Below are 23,475 nucleotides of genomic sequence, written 5' to 3'. Positions count from 1 at the left end.
TGAAGCCAAGTTCGTTTAGTATAGAAGTGATTAATGCAGTCTGTAAGGCAGTAGGGACCACACCCATGGAGAGGAACTGTTGATAATATTGACAAATACAGGGCAGATATCTGGAAGGCAAGCTTTCAATAGAGAGGAAGGGCAGGAATCTAGTCAAAAAGAAGTTGTTTTGCAGCTGTTCATTTTTTTAAATTGATCTAAATTAAATAAGCTACATTCTGAAAAGTCTGGTACAGAGGGAATGTGAATGGAAACATTAGGGCTCGAATCTGGATCAAGGCTAAGGCTCATTTCAGATAGTTGTATATTTGTAGCATCAGTCTTGGTTTGGAAGAATTGCAGAAACTTAAGAGAGAGTAGAATAAAGAACAGAAATGTCAGGGGGTTAGTGATCTTGTTTATGATTTCCTAGTATTTTGCTAATTGTATCAGAGATATATAGTAGGAGGATCCGGCAGAAGCTTCGGCAGAGATTTGCAGGTGTTCGTTATATGTCTGACTGTGAACCACTAGGCTGCATTTTTTGCTTAAGGCTTCCAGACACCATCCAGTTAGTTTCAAAGAGCCAAGTTCAGATAACACTGTACCGTGGAGAGGAGCACTTGAAGGAACCTGAGTGAGTTTTAACGGGGACGAGTTTATCTAAAGTATTGGTCAACGCAATGTTCAAATTAGTGACAAGGTCAGCTGTTGAAGATTACCAGTCTTGAACAAGTGGAGGGCTAAGGATTCAAGGAATCACGGTGGTTCACAGATTTCAGATTTCCAAAACAAACTGTGTGTTTACATATCACCGAAGAAAGAGGGGTACAGACATGAGATTACACATCACTATGATCAGAAATGTGTTGTTCGAGGTCATGAATATTATTAATGTTTGAGACATTCTGGCCAGAAGCAGAGCCCAGGTCAAGGGTGTGACCACAGATGTTGGGGGGGGGGGGCGTAGACCAGTTGAGTCAGATCAAAACAGTCTGAAGTGGATAAAAATTCAGAATCAACATGAATATAAAATCACCAAGCTTTAATATTGGACAGGTCATAGTAGTTAATGGAGGGATTTGGAAAAGGTAGATCTTGCCAGAGCAATCTCTTAGAGACCTTTGAATAAGCAACAGCAGTAGATGACACACACAAAATAAGGCGTATTTAGATTTTCATAAGGCTTTTGATACAATTTCTCATAAATGATTAATTCTCAAATTGCACGTAGGCATTCAGGGAAACTCAAGTATTTGAGTTGAGACTGAGAATTCGTTTTTAAATTAAAAAATATTCTAATCCAAAGCTGAGATCTTTACTGTGAAGGAGTCCACAGCAAGAGATTGAACTACAACCAAGTCCCTGACCCCACTGCCCAAATACCGAATGGGCCATTATTTCTGATTGTTACTGTTTAACATTCCAGACTCACACCGACAGGCTGCAGGAACTTATTCTCTTTAGTCTGGAAAGAAGAAGACTATAAGGAGACCTGATACAAGTGTTCAGAATCCTCAAAGGCACAGCCAGCATCAATCCAGCAGACATCTTCAGTATCTACAGCATTTAAAACAAGAGACACCTCTTTACACAAAGGGTTGTGGGAGACTAGATGGTTCCTAGAAACAGTTGGACTCTTGTTTGTAACAATTTATTTTGTCATGTGGTTGCTGTTTAAAGACAATAGTATAGAATTTTATCAAACATCTGAGACAGTCTCTGCTTCTTCAGGGCACATTAGAGGAGGGGACTGTAAATATTAGCAGAAGCTACTTGTTTGTGTTTTGTGAGCGACAGTATTAATTATTACCTTGCTGGTTAACATTTTAACCCTCCCTTCCCTCTCCCTCTCTCACAATCATCTCTGTTAGACTTGAAGAGCTGTATCGACCAATCAGGATCGAGAGAGAGAAAGAGAGGGCATTTCTCACAGAAACACAGTCAGACAGTCTGAGAGTCAACACTGACGAGCACTGAGAGAGAGGTAAGTCTGAAAGGGAAAAAGGCTCAATGACCACAGCCTGGATATAGAAACTGGACATAGACAGACGACTGTCCAGAAAGGACAGACTCAGCAATGACAGCCTGAACTTCAAACTGGAGATAGGCAGGCCTGACTGTCCAGAGGGGTAGTCTCACTCTCTCACTCCAGCACAAGTGACCACAGCCTGGACATAGAAACTGGACACAGACAGACCTGACTGTCCAGAGAGGACAGGCTCAGTGACCACAGGCTGGACTAGAAACTGGGCGAAACAGGTAGACCTCACTGTCCAGAGAGGACAGGCTGTGCTCCCACTACCAGCAAAAGAAAACAGAGGGAGAGATCTACTGCGTTGTGAGAAATACTCTCGGATTAGACAAATATTATTCCTGAAAAATAATAAATCGAATCCCAGAATTTCCGCATCTCCCAGCGACTTCCAAACATGCTGGTGGAGGAATCACAATAGAGCTGCAGCCCAGTATGTGATCTCCTGTCACAGGCTGAGGAACAGAGAGTGAGCCTGACTCTCAACAATGTTATCCTGTTTTTGTAATTGCGTAGATATGCCAGTGAAACTCTTGAGTCTGTTTGAGAGACAGACACAGGCTGAGTGTCAGGGACAGACAGAGGGGAAGATGGAGGGCGCTGGTTTCTTCGTTACACTAATACTGACTAATTATCCTAGACTCTTCTTTATTTCTCAAGCCTGTGTTTTAGCAGGATTTGTAAAAGTAATTGGTCTGGAGCCCAGGAGAGGTCGCTGTTCCTGTCTGCTCCTGCCTGTATTTCACTCTCTCCTTATTCCTCTGTCTTTAGACATGAGGACATTGTGGATCTTGAGCGTCTTCACACTTCTGCTGCTCGCCGAGGTAACAACTCGCTGTCATTGTATCACACCATTGCATTGTCACATTGTTACACTGCTGCATTGTCACAGTCTCCGAGTGTCTCATTGTCACATTGTTACAGTCGCCAGGTGTCAGACTGTCACAATTTCACATTCTCACACTGTAACAGTGTCACATTGTCACACTGTTGCATTGTCAGTCACAGTCTCCCAGTGTCGCATTGTCACAGTTTCACATTGTCACATTGTAACAGTGTCACATTGTCACATTTTCTCATTCTCACATTGCTACAGTGTCACATTGTCACACTGCTGCATTGTCACAGTCTCCAAGTGTCTCATTGTCACATTGTTACAGTCGCCAGGTGTCAGACTGTCACAATTTCACATTCTCACACTGTAACAGTGTCACATTGTCACACTGTTGCATTGTCAGTCACAGTCTCCCAGTGTCGCATTGTCACAGTTTCACATTGTCACACTGTAACAGTGTCACATTGTCACATTTTCTCATTCTCACATTGCTACAGTGTCACATTGTCACACTGCTGCATTGTCACAGTCTCCGAGTGTCTCATTGTCACATTGTTATAGTGTCACATTGTCACAGTTTCAAATTGTCACTGTAGTGTGCTCTCTGAAGGCACCAGTTCTGTAGGGTTTGGGCATTTACGGGAACAATTATTAATTGTAGCCGTAAATCACAAAATGATTCTTTTGATGGCCTTAGAATCCAACAATGCGATATAACTCGAACAACGCACACACACAGGTACTAATACACGAGGATACATTTATTAATACATAGAATATGCATATAAACCTAACAGATCTTATCAAGAGGGTTATCAGAATACAAAAGGTATATATTCAGTCAGTTACGAAGTGTTACATATATCAAGAGGACATACGTTCAGTATATCATTCTTTTAGACCGTTTCATAAAGTGAACTTGGTTACAACTTCTACATTAGATACTGAAAACAAGTACATAACTCTTAGGAATTAAATTGATATCAACTGGTTGGGATAACAATTGAATTCTCGAGCAGTAATGCATTGAAGTTGAATACTCATCCAATCTCTGGGGATTCAGATCTCCTGCGGGCACAAAGAAACAGTTGCTGGCTGTTGCTGTCCAATCCGCGCTCTCTGGCTCGGTGCCAGGCTGTGCTGTGCTGCTTGCGACATTGCGCTGCTGATGCTCACTGACCGGCTAGTTAGTGTTGGCTTTAACTAGAAAAGTTTGTGCACTGGAGAAAAGATGACTGTGGATCCCAGCAAGTCAGGAAGAGGACCGGTTCGTTCCTGATGAAGCGCTAGTTCTGAATAGTGATTCAGCTGTCCACAGTTCCGACCTGTTCACGAGGCCTGCTGCTGATGCTAACCTCGGGTGGATCCTCTGGTTACTCTCTGGCAACCTCCGCTCTCGACTCTTAGAACAAAGGAAAGTTCTGGCACTCGGACACACTGGCCATTCCGTGGTGGTCCGGGCTGAGTCTCAGGATGGTCAGGAGGCGCGCTGCGAGAATGTCCTGCCCTTGGGAGCCTTCTGCTCCTGGGCCGTCCTGCCCTGGAATTCTTCAGAATTCTCTTTAGAATAGTCTCAGAATAGTCTACTACAGGCTCTCTGTGTTGCCTGTTTTTACCTGGAGGAACTTCAGCTCTTTCATTGGCTGAAAGTTTCATGGGCATCAGAGTCCCACGTGGGTTACTCGGCCCTACCAGTCTCTGATTGGTTGATCAAGGTGAGATATGAGTCACTTACTCCTGACACCTAGGAATGCAGTCCAGATGTCCATCTGGCACTCCCTAGACAGATAGGCGCCAATGGATGACCATTGATCATGATAGCCAGGCTTAGCTAAGTGCATCCCCATTTGGGAGCTGTCCCTTATCAAAAGAAAACATCTTTAAATCAGCCTGCATGCATAGTTTCTCTGTGGCAGCACCACAGAGATGAAGAGAGAGATGGGGCCTCATTTGGGAAAGCACAGCAACACTTAATTCTGCCTTATTAACAAGCATTGCCGCTACATCACACTGTAACAGTGTGACATTGTCACATTTTCTCATTCTCACATTGTTACAGTGTCACATTGTCACACTATCATATTGTTTCCGTCTCCCAGTGTCACACTGTCACACTGTCACCCTATCCCATTGTCACAGTGTCACTCTGTCTCTGTCACACCCTCTACAGCTAGAGGGCGCTCCTGCTCTGTCCTGTTCTTAGTTTCCCTGTGCTGTTCTTGTTCTTCCGATGTGTCTTGCTGTCTGGGGCTTTATATTTCCGGGTCTCTCTATCCTCCTGGCTCAGCATTGTGACTGGTTGTCGAGAGGCTCGCCTCACCAGGTCGTCTCACGTCCGCTACCTGAGGGCTTATGTCTCGTTCCAACTGGACTGAACCCCCATGTTTGCTCTGTTCCAGCCTCTACGCATATGGTCCTCCTGTCTCGCCGGTCTCTCTCCATGGCTAGCCCCTGACTTCCATGACAGTCTCCCTCTCTCATCTGCAGAAAAGCTGCACTCTTCCATATATCTCACCCCCATCCTATGTCTGTCTCACTCCAGTCCCAGGTGTCCTCTGTGTGTCTGTCTCACTCCAGGCTCAGGTGTCCTCTTTGTGTCTGTCTCACTCCATGCTCAGGTGTCCTCTGTGGTTCTGTCTCACTCCAGCCACAGGTGTCCTCTGTGTGTCTGTCTCACTCCAGACCCAGGTGTCATCTAAGTGTCTCACTCCCAGTCCCAGGTGTCCTCTGTGTGTCTCACTCACAGCTCCAGGTATTCCGCGTGTGTCAGTCAAAGTGGTGGAGGTGGTGCTTGAACACTTTAGGCTTTCAGACCTGCCTATCCCCTGCAGTGTTGTCACTGCTCTCCTGTCCCCAGAGAATTTCATCTACAATTATCCAATAGCAAAGCTTATTTGACTCTGGACAGGGACTCCAAGAGCTGCTACAAGAGTTTTCCCACCTGATCTGGTCAAGCCCCAGATGCTGAGGGGATGGGAGGTAATAGCAGTGATGGACCAGCAGGTGGTGCTCTTCCCCCTGGACCCCAATGTCCGAACCACCTCTCCAGTATGCTGGCGAGGGAGGTGACGTGGAACTGAGGTTGTGAGCACTTGGCCACCCATGTCTCTTTGTGAAAGTAGAGTGTTTGGCTTAAACCCCACTCTAGACTGACCCTTGGAACTCTTGGAACTCTTGGAAGTTCAGGGGCACTAGGGATTCCTCAGCGGAGCACCTACTGCTTGAGAATGAGACGTTTTGGGATAAACTGCAAAGGCCTTACTATCATTTGTGCTTCTGGAAGATTATCTTGAAGATAATCGCCACACTGACGTTGTTTCTGTCTTCTCACAGGGCAAGGCAGGAGAGTCCGACAAGACCAGCCACCAGCACACGCACGGTGAGACAGGAGGCGTGAGTGGGGGCAGGGGGGCTGGACAACAAGTCAGGATGACACACCGACACGTGTCCTGAAAGCTCTGGAGCTCAGATCTTTTCTCAGTCTTCTGCTGGTCGGGAGGGAGACAGTTCTGGCGCTCAAAGAGGAATTCTTGGCATTCTGTCCCTTTGTTTGGTCAAAAATGAAAATTCTAGCTGTTTTGGAGTGAAACACCTTGAGGGTCCTCCTGGAGGGTAGTTTTCAGGGAGATGTTGTTCAGATGCTTGCAGAGCTGGAAGTAAATTTGAAACCGAAACGAGGGGAGAGAGGGCTTGGCGCCGTCATGACTCACAGTGATTACACACCACCAGCCCCGCACACTGTTACAGCTGATGCATGATGGGTAACAGAGAAAATGGCAGTCCTGCAAAAGCAGCAGGGCCCCCACACAGCCACAAGAGCCCCAGCAAACACGAACCCAGGATTCCCAGTCTTGGGATCCCTCTGGAGCTAAAAGATTTCCCCACACGTGCTCCAGCTGGGCCAGGGTGTCTTCTTCAAGCTGCCGCCAGGAAACTCTTTTGGGGTGACCATTGTACTGTGCCCTGTCTGCTGCCTGAGCTCTTCAGCTCATGGCTCATGGAAACTAGAGGTTGAGAGTTTGAATCTAACTGGCTGTATATCAAGGTTTATAAACAAATGGGACACTGAAATTAGCTGTCTCCCCACATATTACAAAAATAGCCCCAAATTCCTACAACAGGGCTGGTGATTTCACCTAGTCTTCCTGAAGCACCCCCAGCTTTGTTTTGCTGTTTAATATTATTGAATCAGATGCAGGTCAGCCAGCAGCACCAGTGTGTGGAAGTTAATGAGTGACCCATCAAAACCAGCGCTGATCAATACTCCCACACAGGGTTGTTTGTTGAGTGCCAAAGTGCAGAAGGAAGCTGCAGACATGTTCTTGTTACTTTGTGCAGGCTCGCGTGTGAATTAGCACTATTCTCTGCACAGACACGTGCATCACACTGACACACTCATCACACTGACACACTCATCACACTTACACACGCATCACAGACACACTCATTACAGTGACAGACTCATCACACTTACACACTCATCACAGACACACTCATCACACTGACACACTCATCACAGACACACTCATCACACTGACACACTCATCACACAGACACACTCATCACAGACACACTCATTACAGTGACAGACTCATCACACAGACAGACTCATCACACAGACACACTAATCACACTGACACACTCATCACACTGACACATTCATCACACTGACACACTCATCACACTGACACACTCATCACAGACACACTCATTACACTGACACACTCATCACACTTACACACTCATCACAGACACACTCATTACAGTGACAGACTCATCACACAGACACACTAATCACACTGACACACTCATCACAGACACACTCATCACACTGACACACTCATCACACAGACACACTCATCACACTTACACACTCATCACAGACACACTCATCACACTGTCACACTGACAAATAGAGACAGGACTGGGAGGAGACAGGAATGTGAGGAGACAGGAGAGTTAAGAGACATGAGTGGGAGGAAACAGGAGAGTGAGGAGACAGGAGAGTGAAGAGACAGGAGAGTGAGGAGACAGGAGTGGGAGGGGGTTTGCTCTCTATTCTATTGCCCAGGTACAGAGGTACGAAGCTGTTCCATCACTCTGGTCCTCTTCCTTTCTCTTACTATAATAGCTGTTAAACGACAGGGCCTGGTCTATAATCACATTGCAAATCTGATCTGCATGATCGTGAATGAGCTGCTCTGAGCCCCGCAGGTGCTGCAACAGTGAAATCAGTTTACCAAGGAGTTCACACCTGTGAGTCCAGTGGCCCAGAGCTCCAGCTGGACTTGCTTATTTTACATTTCAGCCGTGTTGCAGCAGGGTTATCTCTGGCCAAGCCGTAAAGACTTGAGGAACCAGACACAACCCTCTGCCTGTAGGCTGCAGTCAGCTGACCCACACACCTCTCTTCCTGCCGATCGCAGGTGGAGACCGGTGGCATGTGCTCTTCTCCTGCCCTCAGCAGATGGCACTCTTCCCAGAATGCCCAAGCCATCTTCTCCAGTGTGGAGATCACAGGCATTGTCCTGTAGAAGGCGCTGTTCTTCCAGTGAGACATTAAACTGAAGTCCTGACGGGTTGCTCATTAAAATCTTATCCTAAAATTAGGGGGGATGGCCCTAGTGTCCTGTCAGAACCCCCTCAGGGCTCACTGTAATCACCCACAATCCCCCTGATGCAGCAGTTTCTCTCTGCTGCCCTGATCTGTGTGCAGTGGGGCTGCTGTGTGTCACTTCACTGGGTGAAGTCCAGTACCCCAGATCACCCCCAATCCCCTTGGTGCAGCAGTTCCTCTCTGCCGCCCTGATCTATGTGCAGTGGGGCTGATCTGTGTGGCAGAAGTGGGTCTGTACTGTGTGTTGAGATCTTTAGGATCCTTCATGGTGAAAGGTTCTACTATTATTGTAATTATTGTCATCAATGATATCTTTTTGAGTTTTAATACAGATTCACGGATGCCAGTAGAAACAGAAATGGCATACTGAGTAATTAAGGACAGGTTGATTAAAAAAAGATCTGTTGAAGCTCAGGTGAATACTGACTTACTGTATTCTCTGAACTATAGGGAAAAGTGCACCTCCTGCTGTCTGTCAGCTGACACTGACAGGAGACCAGCGTTGTCTTCCAGGAGCTGTGATGGGTGAAGGTGTGATCACTCAGGTCCCGAGTCTGGTCACTGGGACTGAGGGGCAGTCGGTCACTCTCAACTGTACTGTCCGTGATACAAGGGTTGGAGCAGTGAGGTGGAGCAGAGACACAGGCAGAGGCAGACAGCTATTCTTCAGTACAGGAAGTGACATCAGAGACCCCCACGTGTCCTTTATATTAGAGAACCATCTAACAGACAAGTCCATCAGAATAGACAACCTGACCCTGGGGGACTCTGGGGTCTATTACTGTGACAAGTACAGACCAGGTTCCTCCAGTGAGATCGCAATCCCAGGACCAGGAATGAATCTGACAGTGACAGGTGAGTGTCTTCAATCTCACTCCACTCTCTCCAGGATCAGAGCTCTCCCAGGGGCAAGAACAGATAACCTCAATAACCAGAGCTGCTCCAGCATTCCCCCAGGCCTGATCCTGAGAGGTGAAGATACTGTACTGTACATCACACAAGAGAAAATACTTGCAACAGTATAGATACTGACTTTTCTAAACATTGCTTTTCATCTTCTTAGACATGCCTACAGTACATAAGAGTTGTGTGTCTATCAGTGACTGAGTATGTCAGTGAGTCTCTGTCATAACGTCATTGTAGTACATTTCCTTCAGATTAAAGAGACTCAGTTCCTTCTGCCTGTCAGTGTGGGACACTCCCTTAAGACTAAAGACACTCAGTTCCTTCAGTCTGTTAGCGTGGGACATTCCCTTCAGACTGAAGAGATTCAGTTCCTTCAGCCTCCAGTGTAGGACATTTTCTTCAGACTGAAGAGATTCAGTTCCTTCAGTCTGTCAGTGTAGGACATTCCTTTAAGACTAAAGCAATCAAACAGTTAAAACTGTTCATAGCTTCCTAGAGCATTGTGCAGTTTTATCAAAACATCTAGTGAATTCTGTGTTTATAAATATATGTCCTAGCATTGTGTTTGCCCTTTTTATTACTTCCCCACTGTGTAGAAGATGTAACTGATGCCTGAAAACACCTCAATATTTCCCATTTTGTATGTAGCATGTAATGTTATACAGCATCTGCGGGTCACTTGAAGACCCCAAATGCAGGGCAGAGCAGGCACAAACAGGCAGGGTAATGAATAGAGTCCAGAGTCGTAGTAAAGAACAAGGTGCATAGCCTGGTAGACACAGAGACACAGCAGATCACAGTTCAAAGAACAAAGGGAAAAAAACAGGAGAAAAATTATCGAGACAAGAGGGTCGAGATTCCAGGGAGAAACACAAGAACTAGGGCATGAAGATTAGGCTCTGAACAAAACTCCACAACAGAGACCAGAGCACTGACAAGGAAAAACCTTAACAGTCTACTCTTCATGAGACAGGCGTGGTTATAACGTGAATGCAGGTGGAACAGAGTTTCTGCCTGAGCTGATAGTTACGGCAACCGGCTGACAGGTGAATAGCAAATTTGCTGGTCGGCTTGGTAATGCTTGTTTAACAGCTGTCTAGCTGGGGCGAGTATGACATGCAATTTACATTTAAACAACCTTAATAAAAAAACCTGCTCTTGTCCACATTAAACAGCATCTGTCAGATATTTGTCCAGTTATGAATTTTATTGAAATGCTTCTGAATTTCAGGTGCTGCTTCAACAGTGTTTGCTGATCCTGCTTTTTCGGAATCCTCCGCAAAGTTCACTAACTGTAATAGAGTTTAAAGTAAAGTGAACCTAGTACAGACCCCTGTGGTACTCCACTAATCACATCATAGATATAAGTAAGAAGAAGAGAGGTCCCAGTACAGAGCCTTGTGGTACTCCAATAACTACACTACCCCAAATTGAATTTTGACCTCAGTTTGAGCTTTTGACTGTAGTCTGTACACTCCATTTAATATTAAGCAATTCTGAATCCAAACACTAAGAATCATTTTCTTAGTTGGCTGGAGTTCTAATATGCTGGAGATCTTTTCTGTGGTCTTCTTGATACGACAGACACAGCTGAATCACTGGAAAGCCCTAACACCAAACGTTTTGTGCCTACTACTGCGGCCTCAAAAACAGAGACCACCCTGCCTCTCCAGTTCAAGATGAAGCTACCTTTTCTCAAAGTACTTGATGTTGAGAAGTTCATCTCCCACACCTTCAGGGATAGAGTTACTGAACAGGTGAGAGTGTGAGATTCTAGATTTCCCTATATACGAATCAAGAGCTTTGATATCATAAAACAGGAGTCCTAGTACAGACCTCTGTGGTCTGCCATTCAGTGGAGGAGTCAAAGGGATAGCAGGGCTCATAGCTGGAGAGCAGAGTTCCAAAGTGAATGTTCAACTAATCACAATCCAGGAAAGTAATCCAAAACGTAGCAAAGTTCATAGCCAGGAAGTAATAGAAAGACACTGCATGGGACAATCCGAGAGACAAAGCTGAAACAAGCAAAACAAAGTCCAGAACCAGGAGATATCTTCAAGTGAAATCCAAAAAGAGATATACAAGGACTCTTCAAGGTCGAGGTCAAAAAGCCAGGGGAGCAAACACAAGCAGTGCCGAGTCTTGAGACAGTAATTTCTGTGAGAGTGTGTGAGAGTGTGCAAGAGTGTGACATGAGTTCTGCTCTCACACTGTACTAAATGAGGTAGGTGGTCATTAACAGCCATTTTCCTGCCAGATTGCCTTGTCATGGAAATGGGTTGAATGTGAGTGTGGTTCAGGTTACACTGATAGTGTAGTTCCTCGAAAGCATCTTCCTGCAATCTGGTGTCTGGGTGACAGTACCCAGAGCCCGAAAGAGAGGAAGTAAACTCCAGACCATCTCTGATTCTCTTGCAGGTGGAGAAGGCGTACAAGAAGAAATATGACTCTAAATTCCATCGTTCCAAAGTGACAGAGACAAAACTCGAGTAAGAGCTGGGCTGTGCCTTCGAGGCCATTTTAATAAACTTGTACCGATCCCTAGTCTCGCATTTGAGGGACAATAACACCCCTGAAACCCATAGTGCAGAGCTCAGCACAGCTCTAACACACTGAGTTACATAGCTCAGTGTTCAGTACAACTCCAACACATGGATGAGATGTAAAACCGAGGTCCTGACTCTCTGTGGTCATTAAAAATCCCAGGACATTTCTCAAAAACATGTAGGGGTGTGATCCCTGGTGTCCCTGGTCTTTACCACTCATGGCCTCATAATAATCCCCAACTCTGAACAGGCTTCATCACTCTGTTCTCCTCTCCACTGAGAGCTGGTGTGTGGTGAGAGTACTGGTGCACTATGACTGCTGTCGCATCATCCAGGTGGGGCTGCACACTGGTGGTGGTGGAGGGGATCCCCATTACCTGTAAAAAGCTTGGAGTGGAGTGTCCAGGAAAGTATTATATAAACATAAGGATTATTTATTATGACACAATGACTGTTTTGTATAACAGTCATTGTTCGGTATAGTGTTCAGTACAGCTCTAACACACTGAGTTACACAGTACGGTGCTCAGTATATCTCCAAGACTCTGAGTGAATGGACAGTGTAGTGTTCTGTCACGCTTTAACACAATGAGTTATTGGTCAGTACAGTGTTCTATACTTCTAACGCACTGCGTGACACATTGCAGTGCGCAGTACTGCTGCAAAACCATTGAGTCAATGGTTGTTATCTGTTCAATACAGCTCTAACACACTGAATCGTTGGTCACTAAAGTGTTCATCACTGCTCTAACACACTAAGTCATTGGTTGTACAGTGTTCAGTACACCTCTAGTTGTTGTGTATAGTGTTTGGTATTGTGAGCTCTAGGGAAGAAGACTGGGTTGACAGTTCATTACCATACTGAGTGCAGTGACAGGCTGTGATTCCTTCTGTCTCTCTGTCTCTTCTCTCTTTGTTTTTCCTGTGTGTCTAGTGAGGAATTCATCGTTGTCAACATGGAGCTCATGTTTCATCAGAATCATGCTCCTGGTTTGGACGATTTTGTCGAAACCCTGAAGAAGGCGCTGCTGGACTTCACGGTTCTGTTACCAATAGACCTGAACTCCATCACTGCCCCAGGTAAGAGCAGGTCTGGAATCATGTTAGCTCTTCCAGATACAGAGAGTGTGTGGGGATCAGAGAGCTGCCCCAGATACAGCAAGAGTGTCCAGGAGTCTGAGAGCTCTCCCAGATACAGAGAGAGTGTGAAGATCGGAGAGCTGTCCCAGATACAGAGAGTGTGTAGGGATCAGAGAGTTGTCCCAGATACAGAGACAGTGCCCAGGAGTCTGAGAGCTCTCTCAAATACATAGGGACTGTCGTGGAATCAGAGAGATCTTCCAGATACAGGAAGAGGTGGGGATCAGAGAGCTCTCCCAAATACAGAGTAATTCCCCACAAATTGAGGATCATAGGAGGTGTCTTGGAATTCAGGAGGTGTCCTGGAGGGGAAGAAAGATTGTGTGTGACTGGGGGTGATTTCCTACATACTGTACAAATTTTGCAGTGCCAGTCCTCCCTCTGATGCCCAGTCTGTGTTGAGGGTACTGTGGGCTCACAGCCTGAGAATATTGCAGTGCCAGTCCTGCCTCTGATGCCCAGTCTGTGTTGAGGGTACTGTGGGCTCACAGCCTGAGAATATTGCAGTGCCAGTCCTCCCTCTGATGTCCAGTCTGTGTTGAGGGTACCGTGGGCTCACAGTCTGAGAATATTGCAGTGCCAGTCCTCCCTCTGATGTCCAGTCTGTGTTGAGGGTACCGTGGGCTCACAGTCTGAGAATATTGCAGTGCCAGTCCTCCCTCTGATGTCCAGTCTGTGTTGAGGGTACTGTGGGCTCACAGTCTGAGAATATTGCAGTGCCAGTCCTCCCTCTGATGCCCAGTCTGTGTTGAGGCTACTGTGGGCTCACAGTCTGAGAATATTGCAGTGCCAGTCCTGCCTCTGATGCCCAGTCTCTGCTGAGGGGACTGTGGGCTCACAGTTTGAGAAGAAGTATGCTGTCAGTGATCACTTATATCTATCACCTGATGGAACACAGTCTGCAGCGTAGTTCTCTTTTCTTCTTCTAAAATCATTTATTTTTGTAATAATATGTCTTTGACTGATTTTACTCTTTTTCCATAACAAAATCATGCATGTGTTCCTGGGTCTAAAGGGAGCAGTTTATCAGTGTGGACCTATTGAGGCTGGATTCTTTAAAGGTTTCATTGGCTTTATTGTACTTTAACGAGTTGATTATTATGACATCTCCTGCCTTCTTTGCATTTTTTTAAACCACTGCTGCTCTGTTGTGACTGATCTTTCCAGAACACTGTTTTCTTCAGTTAGCTGGTACAAGTGGAATGCCATTCGCATAATACATACCATCTGTATATTACACTTTTCTCTTGGTTTTGATTGTTGATATTGCCATTGAAGTTTGATTCTTGGATTGATACTTGAACCGGTCATTGATCTTCAGTCTGGGCTTCGATAACGCTGTCTTCTACATTGCAGGCATATTACCAGGGACCACCCTGTCTCTCCAGTTCAACATGGATCTAAGTACAAACAAAGGTCTTGATGATGTGGGGTCCAAGGTCTCTGAGACCTTTAAGGCTGGACTTACTGAGGAGGTGAGAGTGTGTGAAGATTGACCTGTATTAGAATCTAGAGTATTGACATAATAACAGTATAGAGAGTAGTGGACCTCATACCAGATTCCTGCAGAACCTCACTAATTACATCATTGATATTCTAAGGAAGAGCAGTGGTCCTATTAGAGATTCATGTGGTACTTCCCTCATTACATCTTTGAGTTGTTAGACAACTTTCCACCCATAGTCTTGAGGATTATCCAGGGGCTTACTGGGCAACGAGAGATGGGCAGCAGTGCTCTTTTCAGAGAGCCGAGATGTCTTCCTGTCTGTCCTTCCGTGGCTCTTGACTGCCAGACAGACAGAATTTCAGAGGCTCTCGTCTCGGCCGATCCCAATGCCAGCTGGTTCTATTCATACAGACCTTAGCAGCCTCCTGCCTATGGTTAACCTACGTGCCCTGTGCCAGCTGGGTAACCTCATCCAGTCTCCTGCATAATAATATCCAGACATGCCCAGTGCCAGCTAATGTCACACGGGACTACAGACACTTAAACCCACATGTACCCAGTACTAGCTGAGTACCCTTGTAAGACTGAGCAGCCTCCTGCCAGCTGGTAGTTTCTCATGAACCTCTGTGCTGCAGTACCTGCCCTCCACAGTCTTTCCAGTGACTGCTTGGCTCCTTTGGCAGGTGGATACTTGTGGGCTCTCACTGTAGCCGTGCCTCTTCCTTGTCCTCCTCCCAAATATGGTCTCTGCTGAGTCTCACAGGCATCTCCCCCTGTCAGGATCGGCTAGCCAAGAGACAACAGTCACTGCTAGTTCCTGTACCTGTAGGACAGGGTGCTCAGACAAGAGCCAGAGATGGTGTCATCTCCAGAGCATCTCCAATTCTCTTGCAGGTGAACAATGTGTACAAGGAAAAATATCTCACCACATTCCTTCAATCTGAAGTGGAGAAGATAGAAGTCGGGTAGGTGCTGGGCTGTGCCTTTGAGGCTGGTTTAGGGATGTAACTGGACCCATGTGTAATCCCATGTCTCCCATGTGGGAGGTGAGAACACCCATGAGATCGTTATTCCCAATGATCCTGGTGGAGCTCCTGAGGCTCCTCCTGTGTCCCAGTCAGGAGCAGCACAGGACGATCAACAGCTGGAATCATGTCTATTCTGTCTGAATCTGTCTATAAGGAACCAGCATCTGATACAGACACTGATCACACATCTCTGATACAGACACTGATCACACATCTCTGATACAGACACTGATCACACATCTCTGATACAGACGCTGATCACACATCTCTGATACAGACACTGACCACACATCTCTGATACAGACGCTGATCACACATCTCTGATACAGACGCTGATCACACATCTCTGATACAGACGCTGATCACACATCTCTGATACAGATGCTGATCACACATCTCTGATACAGACACTGGCCACACATCTCTGATACAGACACTGATCACACATCTCTGATACAGACACTGACCACACATCTCTGATACAAACACTGATCACACATCTCTGATACAGACACTGACCACACATGTCTGATACAGACACTGACCACACATCTCTGATACAGACACTGACCACACATCTCTGATACAGACACTGACCACACATGTCTGATACAGACACTGACCACACATGTCTGATACAGACACTGACCACACATCTCTGATACAGACACTGACCACACATGTCTGATACAGACACTGACCACACATCTCTGATACAGACACTGACCACACATCTCTGATACAGACACTGACCAGTGTGTTCTAGCACACTGAAATAACACAATGCTCAGTAGTGCTCTAACACATTGAGATACACAGTATCATGTTCATTACGGCTCTAACACAATGAGATACACAGTGCTGTGTTCAGTACAGCTATGACACAATGAAGTACGCAGCACGGTGCTCAGTGCAGCCCTAATTTACTGAGTTACACAGTGCAGTGCTCATTAACACACTAAACAATTGGTCAGTGCGGTGTTCGGTACATCTCTACGTTTATAGTGTTCAGTATTGTGAACTCCATGTAAGTAGATCATGTTGACAGTTCATTACCATACTGAGTGCAGAGTGACAGGCTGTGATTCCTTCTGTCTGTCTCTCTGTCGCTTCTCTCCTTGTTTTTCCTCTGTGTGTCCAGTGAGGAATTCATCGTTGTCAACATGGAGCTCGTGTTTCATCAGAGTTCTGCTCCTGGTTCGGATGATTTAATCAAAACACTGAAGAAGGCGCTGTTGGACTTCACGGTTCTGTTACCAATAGACCTGAACTCCATCACTGTCCCAGGTAAGGAAGTCTGCTCTCCATGTACATGTAGCACTTCGAAGTCATCATTTATTCACAGAGCTTGTCTGGAATACAAGGACAGAGGTCACATGGTTCAACTGTGACCAATCAGGCTCTGTCTAAATAAGTAGAAAAGACATAAAGATCTATTTTGTGCTTTTAAGTAGCAATGTGATCATGTCTGATAAGCGTGTGCTGTATTCAGATGTTCCTGAATTGCCTATCGGGTTGTGGTTTATTGCTCTTGTGCGATGAGGCACAAGAGTGTCTTTTATCCTTGGCTGGGAGTACGAGTGATGCTGTTGTCTTAACTGTGTCACAGGTTGCTGATTCACTGAAATTCGAATTCAGTGGCAGATTAGAACAGAAGTACAGCTGGGCTAAACAAACCAACACACCAAGCCACACAACACGTACAGAAACCCTCCAGCAAACAGACACAACCCTGCATTACCCTGGCAAACTGCACTCAGAACACAACCCTGCCAAACACATAATCATCCCCATAAAGTACTGCACTGCTTGGGCATTTTGCTCCTACCAAGATGGCAGAATTGTCAGCTACAAAATGGAGGCTCTCGGCAATCAGTAGAGCAGGGAGCAGCCGTGTGCCCTTCCCCAGTCTGTATAAGCAGACTGCCGAGCAGGTGAGGGAGGTTAGAGAGTGAATGGTAACTCCAGAAGTGACAGTGATTCTGACAGTGACGGTGACAGTGACAAGTGTCAGGGACAAATGACAGTGACTGTAAGCAATCACCACACCACTACTGTTTGATGTTAGAGGACTGTCCTGTCCTCTGAACTTTGAACTCTGAACTTTGAGCTGTTGAAATGTTATGTGATGATCTTTACCGTGTGAACTGTTCAGCCCCTGCTCTCGGATTAGCACTCCATGTACCACAAGGTGAATCACTCCTATAACTCACATCCTTCTCTGATGTGGAAGGCAGCTGAGAAGTACAGTACGTGCAGATTCTCAGACAAGTGCAAATTCATGTTTTTATCTCTCTAAACTGGTGCAGCAACCCCAACGCCCCCAGCAACCCCAGCTCCAACAACTCCGCCATCACATTGCCATGGCCACAGCAAGCCCTGGCCGCTGTGCACGGAGGGTCCCTCCGCCTCAGGCAGGGGGATTCTGGGAGAATCGCTGACGGAGTTCGCCCTGCACTTCTACAAGGAGGCCCGGCGAATCGAAGACAAGGGGAACATGCTGATATCGCCAGTGAGCGTCGCTGAGCTGCTGACACTCCTCCTGCTGGGTGAGAGGGCCTGCTGTGTTCCAGCGATATTATTAAGCACGGACACTGCGGTGTTCCCACGAGATCCGGCAAACAGGAAGTTGTAACACTTACTTCCTTTGCTACTACTTTTACCAAATCTTTACCAAGAAGTTTGTTTTCTTAATTCAAACGTTTGAGTAGACAAAACATTCTCTTAATCTTCCAGTCATGAAACCGGTGGGTTCAGTTTGGGATTAAGTGACACAATAAAGCTGTGTTGGACTGAGGCAGCAGGAGTGTGGGACCCCGGTCTGCAGGATTATACATTTTTTTGTCTCTGTGCCATTTTCAGTATGAAAGTAGCTCTTCTGTCTGTCCTGAGTCTCCCCTGTCTCTCCCTGTTAACCACCTTTCTAAACCCCTCTAGTATCAGTAACGGCTAGTATCTAACGAGACAGTAAGAATGGATACAGCTGAGAGGAGGCCATGAGATAACCACCTATCTCATTTGAGATCAATTGAGAAGATCGATCCCAGGATCTCATCCCGCTGTGTCTTGAACCAAATCGGTGTCGGCTTCAACAGTGCGACTGGGCATCTTCTTCCACACCCTCACCACTTTTTTATGTAAAGCTGTGCCTCCTGTCCGGAGATCTAAAGGCACTGTTTCCAAACAGTGAGAAGCATCTGTCTCTCTCCACCTGCCAGGTGCCCGGGGGGACACTCAGACTACGCTGGAGAATGTGTTGTCTCTCCCCCAGAACTTCACCTGTGTCCACGAGGAGGTGCTGAGCCTGACCAAGCACCTGAGGGGCAGCGTGGAGATGGCTTCCCGGATCTACTATAAGCCTGGTACACAGGGCCTGATCCCGTTGCTCTGTGTGAGATGAACAGTGCCGGGCTCACTGACCACAGCTTGCTGGGGTCACAGATATCATCATATACAAAATGTTATAGCTCTGGTAGTGCTGCAGGTGCTACTAGTGCCATTATAGCAGCTCTGTTACAAGTCAGAGGAGAGCATTCTGGCTGTCCGGGCCAATGGGTTCACAGATATCATCACACCTCAGGCATCAGCTGAATGACCTGCTAGGTTCCCAGATATCATCACACCTCAGGCATCGGCTAAATGACCTGCTGGGTTTGCAGATATCATCACACCTCGGGCATCGGCTAAATGACCTGCAGGGTTTGCAGATATCACCACACCTCAGGCATCAGCTGAGTGACCTGTTGGGTTCATAGATATCATCACACCTCAGGCATCAGCTGAATGACCTGTTGGGTTCATAGATATCATCACACCTCAGGCATCGGCTGAATGACCTGTTGGGTTTATAGATATCACCACACCTCAGGCATCAGCTGAGTGACCTGCTGGGTTTGCAGATATCATCACACCTCGGGCATCGGCCAAATGACCTGGGTCTTCACCTAATGGCCTGTTGTTCTTTCTGCTTCTACCTCCAGGGCTGAAACTGACAGACTTCTTTGGTGACCAATCGCAGCAATTCTACGGGGCAAAGCCTCAGCAGTTGACCAATAACGGCGCCACCAACCTGCAGATGATCAATGATTGGGTGGCCCAGAAAACCCACAATCAGATCAAGCATCTGGTTGACTCGGTCCCGCAGAACACTGAGTTCATGCTGCTGAATGCCATCTACTACATTGGTACTGTTCTCTACTGCTACATGAGGGGACTGTTTTTCTGAATGTATCTCCTCACTTTAAACCCATGAGAAACCTCTGAGATGGGACATCTGCAGCTGATTCAAGTTAATCAGGGATGAAGTGGGTTTTGCTAACCTTGATGACTTAAATTAGGTGTTTTCTGGGCTTTCTGTAGATGGAATTCTTTGATGCCTGTCTGGGTGGTAATAAGGTTAATTAATGAATTAATCTATACATGTATATTATTCGAGAGGTTAAATCAAAACAGTGACAGAGTAGCATGCACAGGTGTCAACACATATGGAGATCTGACTTGCCTCCTGGTCCAGTGACCCCTTAGAATGACTTAGAATGACAAGCCTTAGAATGACAAGCAGCCCTTCAGTCTCAGAATCCAGCACAAGCCCTGTGATCTCCCCTTGCAGTCCATTCATCTCACAGGCAGAGAAAGTCTGTCAGGGCAAAGATACAGGAGCATGGTGACGTGGCAGATACACTCCTCTGAACCCTCTCAGGGAGGTGCCGGGACTGCTACTCCTGCAGCTACACTACAGTGTGGTTCAGGATCTGAGTGCAGAGCTTGGCTAGAGTCAAGCGTGTCTCTGGATCAGAATGGTGGGCTTGGCTAGATGCAGGCAGAGAGCGGGTCTTTCGGGATCAGAGTGTGGGCTTGGCTAGACGCAGGCGGAGAGGGAGTCTCTCGGGATCAGAGTGCGGGCTTGGCTAGACGCAGGTGGAGAGGGAGTCTCTCGGGATCAGAGTGCGGGCTTGGCTAGACGCAGGCGAGGAGCGGGTCTCTCGGGATCAGAGTGCGGGCTTGGCTAGACGCAGGCGAGGAGCGGGTCTCTCGGGATCAGAGTGTGGGCTTGGCTAGACGCAGGCGGAGAGGGAGTCTCTCGGGATCAGAGTGTGGGCTTGGCTAGACGCAGGCGGAGAGGGAGTCTCTCGGGATCAGAGTGCGGGCTTGGCTAGACGCAGGCGAGGAGCGGGTCTCTCGGGATCAGAGTGTGGGCTTGGCTAGACGTAGGCGGAGAGGGAGTCTCTCGGGATCAGAGTGTGGGCTTGGCTAGACGCAGGCGAGGAGCGGGTCTCTCGGGATCAGAGTGTGGGCTTGGCTAGACGCAGGTGGAGAGGGAGTCTCTCGGGATCAGAGTGCGGGCTTGGCTAGACGCAGGTGGAGAGGGAGTCTCTCGGGATCAGAGTGCGGGCTTGGCTAGACGCAGGCGAGGAGCGGGTCTCTCGGGATCAGAGTGCGGGCTTGGCTAGACGCAGGTGGAGAGGGAGTCTCTCGGGATCAGAGTGCGGGCTTGGCTAGACGCAGGTGAGTCTCTGTGAGTCTCAGGATCAGATTGGAGGGTTTGGTTAGACACAGGTAGAGAGAGAGTATGAGTGACTTTCTGTGTCCACAGGGAAGTGGAAGATGCGGTTCAATGAAAATGAGACAGAAGAGAAGACATTCATCACGCTGGAGGGAAAGCATGTCAGAGTCCCAGTCATGAAGAGCAAGAACTACAGGCTGGCCATCCAATACAGCGCAGAGCTGAAGGCCAAGGTACTGGGATTGGGGACTGAGACAAAAGGTTGACAGCCTTTACACACATGGTGGTTAGAGAATGGAACAAGCTGCCCAGCCGTGTGATTGAAGCTGGTGCTTTGGCTTCCTGCAAGAGACATTTGAAGGAGATCTTGAGATCGATCTAACTGCCAAACAGGCCAGATAGGCTGAACGGCCTCCTCTCATGTGAGATGATTGCCATGATCTGATTTGCCGAAGCTGGGCTGAAGTTCTCAGAGTCTGGGAGCAAAAGAGAAAAGAGAGGGTGAGAGATAAATCCATCCTGCTCGCTCTGCTCCCTGCCCTCTCTTAGCCGGGTGAAATTGAATTGCTTTTCCGGGTGTGGTGGGGATGATGTCCACCATTCCAATATGCCTCGAACTTCTGTCTTCTCTCAGGTGGCCAGGTTCCTCCTGTCTGGAGATGTCAGCCTCTATGTGTTCCTGCCTCCGGTCTTCTCCACCTCGGCTCTGAAGGAGGTGGAGGACAGGCTGAACTTGGAGACTCTGACGAAGCTGGTGAAGACCATGGAGAGTGTGGAGCCCCAGGAGGCCACAGTGGCCTTGCCTCGCCTCAAACTGGACTCCAAAACTGATCTGCTTCATCTGATGGAGAGTCTGGGTGAGATAGGGGCCTCTAACACTGCACTAGTGACTGGAGTGTCCAGTCAGTGTGTCCAAACTGTATTAACCCCTCTCTCTCAGTGCAGTGTTAATGTACTGGAGTGTCCAGTCAGGGTGTCTGGACTGTATTAACCCCTCTCTCTCAGCGCAGTGTTAATGTACTGGAGTGTCCAGTCAGTGTGTCTGGACTGTATTAACCCCTCTCTCTCAGCGCAGTGTTAATGTACTGGAGTGTCCAGTCAGTGTGTCTGTACTGTTTTAACCCCTCTCTCTCAGTGCAGTGTTAATGTACTGGAGTGTCCAGTCAGTGTGTCTGGACTGTATTAACCCCTCTCTCTCAGTGCAGTGTTAATGTACTGTAGTGTCCAGTCAGTGTGTCTGTACTGTATTAACCCCTCTCTCTCAGCGCAGTGTTAATGTACTGGAGTGTCCAGTCAGTGTGTCTGGACTGTATTAACCCCTCTCTCTCAGCGCAGTGTTAATGTCCTGTAGTGTCCAGTCAGTGTGTCTGGACTGTATTAACCCCTCTCTCCCAGTGCAGTGTTAATGTACTGTGGTGTCCAGTGTGTCTGTACTGTATTAACCCCTCTCTCTCAGTGCAGTGTTAATGTACTGGAGTGTCCAGTCAGTGTGTCTGGACTGTATTAACCCCTCTCTCTCAGTGCAGTGTTAATGTACTGTAGTGTCCAGTCAGTGTGTCTGTGCTGTATTAACCCCTCTCTCTCAGCGCAGTGTTAATGTACTGGAGTGTCCAGTCAGTGTGTCTGGACTGTATTAACCCCTCTCTCTCAGTGCAGTGTTAATGTCCTGGAGTGTCCAGTCAGTGTGTCTGGACTGTATTAACCCCTCTCTCTCAGTGCAGTGTTAATGTACTGGAGTGTCCAGTCAGTGTGTCTGGTCTGTATTAACCCCTCTCTCTCAGTGCAGTGTTAATGTACTGGAGTGTCCAGTCAGCGTGTCTGGACTGTATTAACCCCTCTCTCTCAGCGCAGTGTTAATGTACTGTAGTGTCCAGTCAGTGTGTCTGTGCTGTATTAACCCCTCTCTCTCAGTGCAGTGTTAATGTACTGGAGTGTCCAGTCAGTGTGTCTGGACTGTATTAACCCCTCTCTCTCAGCGCAGTGTTAATGTACTGTGGTGTCCAGTGTGTCTGTACTGTATAATGCTGTATTAATCTCTCTCTCAGGTCTAAGGGTGCTCTTCGATAGTCCAAACCTCTGTGGTCTTGTGGAAGAAGATATCCTGGCCCTCTCGGATGCCCGTCACCAAGCCCGCATCTCCCTGAACGAGGATGGAGTCGAGGCTGCTGGCGCCTCGTCCATCTCCCTCGCTCGCTCCTTCTCCTCCTTCTCCGCCATGCACCCCTTCATCACCCTGCTGTGGAGCGGCCAAGCCAGGGCCCCCCTCTTCATCGGCCGCGTGGCGGACCCCAGCCAGAGCTGAGGGGCACAGGAGGGAGCGGGGGGAGGAGGTTCAGGCAGGGAGGTGGGAGTGGAAGACAGCAGCTGCATAATAAACCGATATTGAGATCTGCCACCCTGGGGGACTGAGTGTTGTTTTTCAGCAGAATAATGACAGAA

General features: G+C 47.4%; 1 protein-coding gene across 4 annotated transcripts; it reads left to right on the top strand.

The window, feature by feature from the left end:
- The first annotated feature begins 1,830 nt into the window (after window positions 1-1,830).
- Window positions 1,831-23,431, top strand: serping1 (serpin peptidase inhibitor, clade G (C1 inhibitor), member 1). 4 transcript variants are annotated; one of them, XM_088642639.1, is made up of 16 exons: window positions 1,833-1,966; window positions 2,786-2,838; window positions 6,183-6,228; window positions 8,917-9,321; window positions 10,957-11,129; window positions 11,791-11,861; window positions 12,853-12,998; window positions 14,415-14,533; window positions 15,400-15,470; window positions 16,675-16,820; window positions 17,843-18,082; window positions 18,752-18,895; window positions 19,514-19,717; window positions 21,127-21,269; window positions 21,671-21,893; window positions 23,082-23,431. In XM_088642639.1, exons 2-16 carry the CDS (start codon window positions 2,788-2,790, stop codon window positions 23,336-23,338), a joined length of 2,439 nt encoding a protein of 812 aa, XP_088498765.1. In that variant the 5' UTR covers window positions 1,833-1,966; window positions 2,786-2,787; the 3' UTR covers window positions 23,339-23,431. The 4 variants fall into 4 exon arrangements, with proteins under 4 accessions (XP_088498767.1, XP_088498766.1, XP_088498765.1 ...); XM_088642642.1 differs by lacking the exon at window positions 8,917-9,321 and having other exon boundaries at window positions 1,836-1,966; XM_088642641.1 differs by lacking the exons at window positions 14,415-14,533; window positions 15,400-15,470; window positions 16,675-16,820 and having other exon boundaries at window positions 1,831-1,966.
- The last annotated feature ends 44 nt before the right edge of the window (window positions 23,432-23,475 follow it).

This window comes from Lepisosteus platostomus, chromosome 8 (assembly GCF_059453375.1).
Source record: "Lepisosteus platostomus isolate fLepPlt1 chromosome 8, fLepPlt1.hap1, whole genome shotgun sequence".
NCBI classification, from domain to species: Eukaryota; Metazoa; Chordata; class Actinopteri; order Semionotiformes; family Lepisosteidae; genus Lepisosteus; species Lepisosteus platostomus.
This window is presented reverse-complemented; position numbering and strand designations above follow the sequence as displayed.